The sequence below is a fragment of the Microplitis demolitor genome, chromosome 2, assembly GCF_026212275.2.
Source record: "Microplitis demolitor isolate Queensland-Clemson2020A chromosome 2, iyMicDemo2.1a, whole genome shotgun sequence".
Taxonomy (NCBI): domain Eukaryota; kingdom Metazoa; phylum Arthropoda; class Insecta; order Hymenoptera; family Braconidae; genus Microplitis; species Microplitis demolitor.
Genome location: NC_068546.1, coordinates 9,714,242 through 9,721,665, shown reverse-complemented (window position 1 = coordinate 9,721,665; position 7,424 = coordinate 9,714,242). Strand labels below are relative to the sequence as shown.

At 29.9% G+C, this 7,424-nt stretch overlaps 1 protein-coding gene across 1 annotated transcript; it reads left to right on the top strand.

The window, feature by feature from the left end:
• Nucleotides 1-559: 559 nt before the first annotated feature.
• Nucleotides 560-1,333, top strand: LOC106693952 (uncharacterized). Its single transcript, XM_014443637.1, has one exon. It carries the CDS (start codon nucleotides 560-562, stop codon nucleotides 1,331-1,333), a length of 774 nt encoding a protein of 257 aa, XP_014299123.1.
• Nucleotides 1,334-7,424: the final 6,091 nt, after the last annotated feature.

The window sequence follows — 7,424 nt, the reverse complement described above, 5'->3', positions numbered from 1 at the left end:
CTGTGGCTGACATTACTATCGCTAATGTTAATTTATTAAATAATTTAGCAAATAATAATTATAAAGCTTATACAATTTTTACTGCATCCGGTGATGAATTTCCATATAAATTCATTCACAAAACTGAGATTAAAATTTCAAATTTTTCCATTGATTTAGATATTGTTTTCGCAGAAATTAAGGAAAATTGTTTACAGGGTAAAGATTTCTTAAAAAAATCAAAATTAATAAAAAATTTCAATAAACTTTTAAATAAAAAATTTAACAATAACAAAAAGATCTTCGTAAGTCAATTTAGAACCAAAAGAAATTTCTTATTACAGGAATTTTTGAAAGAAGTTTACGATTCATCAATTAAAAATTTAAATGATTCACAAAAAGAAAAATTTAATAAATTTCTGATAAAATATCAAAATATCTTTGCAAAAAAAAAAATGACATTGGCGTTTGTAATTATATTGAACATGATATTGACACAGGAAATGCTCTGCTCATTAAACAGTTACCTAGACGTATTCCATTACATTATAGGAAAGAAGCTTTCGAATTATTAAAAGATATGAAAAGTCAGAGTGTTATTCAACCTACTTCTAGTCCATGGGCATCTCCAGTCGTATTTAAAAAGAAAAAAGATGAAACTCTTAGATTTTGTGTAGATTATCGACAATTAAATTCAGTGACTAAGAAAACGGCTTCTCCAATTAGTCATCAATTGGAAATTATCGATTTTATAGTAGGTACGGTTTGGATTTCAGTCGTTGATTTTAAAATTGGATATTGGCAGGTCCGTATGAATGAGAAGGACAGGGAAAAGACAACGTTTTGCATAAGTAGCAAAACTTTCTCAGAGCACCTCGAACATTTAGAAATTATATTTGACGGACTTCTTCAAGCAGGCCTAAAGATCAATACAAAAAAATTTGTATTCTTCCAACACAAAGTTTCATTTTTAGGTCATGTAATTTCCGGAGATAAAATTGAATGCGATTCAAAGAAAGTTGAATCAATTGCCAATTGGCCTACTCCAAAAAATAAAACCGATCTTCAAGGTTTCTTAGGACTCTGCTCGTACTATAGGAGATATATGAAAAATTTTTCCCTAATCGCTAAGGATCTTTATAAATTAACTGAGGAAAAAGTACAATTTATTTGGGATGATAAAGCTCATCAAGCCTTTGAAAACTTAAAGAAAGCTCTAAGTACTGCCCCTGTTCTAACACCTCCAGATCCGAATCTTCCATTCATTCTAGATACTGACGCTTCTTATTTCCAATTAGGTGCAGTTTTGTCTCAAGTTCATCGAATTAATACTCCTATTAAGGCTCCATGGTAAGGAGCAAGACGTAGAAAAAGTAGTAGATTATTATAACAAAATATTAAATAAGGTGGAAAGAAATTATTGTGTAACTAGAAAAAAATTATTAGCTGTTGTAAAATCAATAGAACATTTTCGTCATTATTTAATAGAGGGAAAATTCATCATTAGAACAGATCATGTTGCATTAAAATGGTTATTAACTATTAAAAATCCTGAAGGTCAGATGGCTCGTTGGTTAGAGGTTCTATTTCAATATGATTTTTAAATCGTTCATCGCTCTGGTAAAAATCATCAAAATGCTGATGCATTATATCGCCGTCCTTGTGATTGTAAAAAATGTCAAAAATTGAATTGAAAAATTTCAGAAGATTGACTATATATCCAACAAATAAATTTAGGAATTGCAGATCCTATTGATTGGGGTAAGCTCCAAATCGAAGATGAATTGCTGAAAGTTATCATTGATTTTAAGAAAAAAAATCTTGTACCAGATTGGCAGTCTATTTCTCATCTTAACTCCTCCTTCAAAGTTTATCTACTCTATTGGGATTCTTTAAAATTGGAAAACGATATACTTTATAAAAAGTGGGAATCTCCAATTCTCTCGAAAATCTTTTGGCAAATTATTGTTCCAAAAAATAAAGTTAACGACGTTCTTCATGAAGCACATGATTTTTCATCTGGTAGACATTTTGGAATCAATAAGACCCTCGACGAAATTCGTCAAAGATTCTATTGGGCAACTTGCAAACAGGATGTTGAGTTATGGTGTAAAAATTGTCAAGTTGGTTTCTCGAAAAAAGGTCCTCATCGTAAACCTAAAGCAAAATTTCAGATTTATAATGTAGGATCACTATTTGAAAGAATTACAATTGATATCCTCGGTCCAATTACCAAATCTTCTTCAGGAAATCGTTTTATTCTAGTCGTCACAGATTATTTTACTAGATGGCCAGAAGCTATTCCTCTTCCAAATCACCAAACTTCCACAATCGTTGAAGCATTAGTTTGTCATGTCATTTGTCATCATGGTTTCTTCAATACGGATTCTTCAATACCTCTCAACATTTATCTCGAAAAATCAAAAAGATTGGGATAAATGGTTACCACTTTTCCTCTTAGCTTATCGCTTTTCTAAACATGAAACAACAGAATTTTCTTCTGCAATGCTCATGATGGAACGTGAACTCAGGATTCCTTTGGATCTTCTTCGAGGTTCTCCGATAGACCTGGAGAGTTCAGGGGAGTCTGAGACACTGTCTGATTTCGTGAGTCAATTAAAAGAGAAAATGAATTTCATTCACGATTTTACAAAAAATTAATTTGAAATCAAATCAAATAAAGCAAATTCAAATTTTGATTTGAAAATGAATATGTTAACTTTTCAAGAGAAAGAATTGGTTTGGCTCTATTTCCCCCATAGAGTCAAGGGAAAATCTCCAAAACTTCAATGCGATTGGGAGGGTCCTTATGAAATTGAAAATAAATTAAATAACGTAGTTTACAGAATTAGGAAAATACCAAATGGAAGATATAAAACTGTGCATGTAAATCTTTTTGCACCATATTGTGATCAATAAGAAAAATAAAAGAAAAGTCCGACTTGGGCCCTAAACGATCTCAGCATAGACATTGTAAAGGGTTCCCGGGATTCTGTAATCAATTGGTAAGACTAGGATATCTCTTTCAAATTGATAGAATTGAAAGATTTGTCTGGGCGGCTTACTAAAGACTGGTATAGTCCTTACGAGAAATCTGGCAGTGGACCCTGAATAACCACACTGTAGACGTTGCTGAAGAGTTCCCGAAATTCTGAAAGAAGTCTGGCTCTGAACGATCTCAGTGGTAACGTTGTTCGAGGGATTCCGGGGATTCTATTAGGACTGGGAATGTTCTAGGTTCAATTATTAGCTGAGGAAAGTCTGTCTAATGGCCCTGAACGATCGGTCGTTGCAGGGGGTTCCCGGGATTCCTGGGCCTTTGACGAGAGACTGGATATTTCTTTTGGTTTAAGTGAGCTCAACAGTATCCTGACTGGAGCTTTGGGATCCATCCGGAGTTGACTTCGTCAGCATTTCTCTTTTGTTGGTGGCCACGACTTTTGAGAGATAGATGGATGCCTTGAAGAGTTTCCGAGGAACTTTTAGGGAGAAAAATTGAAATTCGTTGCAACGTGTATTATTCAGTATTCATTAATGTGTTAGCTCGAAATAACATATCGGCATATGAGCTGGATGAATCGAGCAGTAGAACATTGAGCATATAAGATCGAAAATTATTAAACTGATCATAATGAAAGTTTATAAATTAACAACTGACAAATAATAAAATATAACGATGAAATATTTTTAAGTATAAATTTAATAAAATGTTAGAGATACTCGTTTTGTTTTCTTTATAATGTGCAGATCATATCTCTAATTTCATTGGGGGAGGAGATAATGAGTCCATTCCTAGTCCTTTAAGGAGGAGAGGAAAGAGTTTCTGTTCCCATCTCATACCGGTTCCTATTCCCATTGAAGATCCATTATCGAAGAGGAGGGTTAAATTTTTAATTCTATTATTTTGACTCGTTGAATAGGAAAATAGAATCATGCACGTCGATTAACTTCTTAGCAGAATATTTTTTTTTTTTTATCAATTCTTAGCTCAATTAAACGATAGACTATTATTTTATTATCTTTGCTAACCCCTACAGGGTTGTTTTTTTGGCTATGGTGTTTTTTTCCCTGTAGGGTAATAGATAGGGTGTATTGGGACCATAGCGGAATCGAACCAAAATTGGAAATGCTTTTAGCTTCAATTAAGTTCAATTCGCCCAACACAATTTTTATCGGGACGATAATTTATTGAGGAGGGGGTAGTGTAATGAATGTGAAACTGATGTTTTAAAATATTTGAATAACTAAAAAACAAATGCCTTCTTCTCTTGTTTTTATAGATGCGCGACTAAGTCAGTCAGTCTTATATTGACAGCATAACAGCATACATCTGTATATCAATAAACGATATCTCTCTTTGCTTTTCTTATATTGCTGTTAATTGTGGTGTTCTTATTTAGTAATCTATAACTACCACAATATATACATACATATACATATATATATATATATATATATATATATATATATATATATACATATATATATATACATATATATATATATATATATATTTACATATATATGTATATATATATATATATTGTAGTAGTAAAAAAATAGATTTTTGATGGATTTGAAGAGCTTGACATTGAAATGCAAATAACTTGTGAACAATATGGAATTTTGAAAAACTTTATTCGTAATAATTTGTTAGAAATAAAATTTTGATAAAATTGATACTTTCGCCGGAAAAGTAAAAAAATCTCGAAATTTACTATAAATTTGACTTGAAGCTTAAATAACTTTTGAATAGTAGGATTTATCAAAAAATATTAAGAAACTTTTTTTGTAGAGCGTTCAATTTCCTACAAAAATATTTACTGGGCAAAAAAATCTGTCGATTGGTTTGTGAGCTAGAAAATTATAAAAAAAAAAAACAAATTTTTTTCCCCGTGTTATTTAAATGGAAAATAGAAAATTGGATTGAGGCAAACCTTAATATCACTATTAAAAGTCCGGATTGGTACCAAAATTCTTATTTTTAATTATACTTTCAATTTTTGGACACCATAAAAAAAAAAAGAATTTGTTGTTTTTTTTAAACACCCGTATCTATATATTAAGGTGCGTCATTTCAGAGCAACATTTATTTTTTTTAAGTGCATGTGGAAAAAATCATAGTTCAACAGAAAAAAAAAATTTTCGCACAAGAAAAAAAATTCTATTTCGATTAGAGACCTAGCTCATTAAAAAAGTCGATATTCCCATTTAAATAATACGGGAAAAATGTTTTTTAGCTGCAAATATTGTGAACTCTTTAACAAATCAATAGATAGAATAGGCTAATATATTTTTCAGTAGGAAATTGAACGCTCTACAAAAAAAGTCTCTCATTTTTTGATAAATCCATCTGTCCAAAAGTTATTAGAGCTTGAATGAAAGTTGGAGATCATTTTACTTTTCCGGTGAAACTATCAGATTTATCACAAAATGTTATAAGTTCTTATTTGTTAACAATCTTGTTGTCTAAAAATTATTATTAGTCTTTTTTTCGAATTCCGCATCGTTTTCTATGAGCAGTTAAAATAAATGTTTTGATTTATTGAGAAGCAACTATTTCGAAGCAAAAGAAACATTAGATTTGCTATACAATTCAGCTAAGACCATTACAGAAGCTATAAAATATCATATAATTATTCGACAAAGCGACGGAGCTGTATTAACTAAGGAGTACTCTAGTTCATAAAACAATCGTTAATGTAAAATTTTTAAAAGAACACGGAAATAATTAAAAACGTTTGTAATACAGTTTCGTCGCTTTTTCGAATAATTATATGATGTTTTAGAGCTCCTGTAATGGTCTTAGCTAAATTGTATAGCAAATCTAATGTTTCTTTTGCTTCGAAATAGTTGCTTGTCAATAAATCAAAACATTTATTATAACTGGTCATAAATAGCATAAACTTTTGCTTACTGCTTTTAATTTCCTACTAAAAATAAAAAAATATCGAAATCAATTTTTAATGTGTAAGAAAAACAAGTGTACAGTGTCAAAAATCGGTACGGACAATAATTTATACGGAAAAAAATTTTTTTTTAATTTTCAATAATCGAAAAAAAAATAGTAGCCACGGAGGTCCCACGACCAGAACCACCTGAAAAGTTGTGGAATAAATAGTAGTTGGTTGACACAAATTTTCAGGAAAATCAAAATATGCATGATTTTCAGAAAATGACTTTAAAGTTTTAAAACTCAAAAATAACGCGGAAAATTTTTTAAAAAAATTATTTCTATTTTTTTCTTAAAAGTACATGGAATAGTAGTAGATGAGTTTTTTGTTGAGTACTAAAAAATATCAAAAAATAACGGAAATTAAAAATTAAAAATGTTAAAACTGTCCGATTTGGCGTGGAATGCCCCATATATATATATGTATATATATATATATATATATATATATATATATATATATATATATATATATAAATTAATCTAGGAATCATAATCTTAAGATCCACTTTCAGAAATAAGTATGTTCTTTCTTAAAATCAGCTTCATAATACAAAATGTTGAGCTCTGCTCAAGAAGTTAATTTTCCTTTGATGATAAAGACCCACCCAATCATGGACTAGTACCTGATTACTTCATATATTCGTAGCTATGCCTTTAAGTAAATATACAAAGAGATGAAGTGATCGGGTACTAGCTACTGACTAAATATTAGCTTCTTTAACTCGTATGCATTTAAAATTTTTTTTATTAATTTTTTAAATTAATTATCTATATTTTATTTATTTAATTATGACAACTCAATTATTACCTTTTGAAAAGAAGCGTTCTGGTTTTGGTACCGGTATTAATTTTCCAACGTCACCAATATCTGTAAAAAAATTGGAGAAATATTTAGTTTGTAATGCGAATCCTCCAATCATTCGTTTCAAACGTGTGTATTGATGAATATTACTTTATATTTTAATCGAAAACTTCCCGAGTTATATCAAATAGGTTGAGGCTTCGAATTATTCACCTTTCTTATCATATTTGATTCGAACTTTTTTTGTATAGGTAAGGTTGGGACAAGGAGGCCCCCTGAGCCAGAGCGGCCCCCCTGAAATTTTGATCAAAAACAAATTTTTTTCATCTAATTACTATAAATCTAGTATATTTGCACATTTTTAGCCCTACCCATAACACCAGATGGGGTTCTATGACTTTTGATCCTCGGAAAAAGTATCCATTGGACAAAATATTCTCAAGACAAAATATATTTAGACGAAATATTTTCAAGACAAAATATATTTAGACGAAATATTCTCATGAAAAAATATCTTTAAACAAAATATCATGACACCAAAATGAACAAATAATATAATATGATTGAAGAAAATAATTTTTTTTTAATTAATTACTGGAATTATCACAAAATCACATTAACTTTAGTTCTTTATATCCCTTAAAAAAAAATAATTTATCTTTTATCCATTAAATCATTAATAACTTA

What these genes read in the sequence shown, in the direction of transcription:
- LOC106693952 (XM_014443637.1), top strand. Translation starts at nt 560, where the DNA reads ATGAAAAGTCAGAGTGTTATTCAACCTACTTCTAGTCCATGGGCATCT.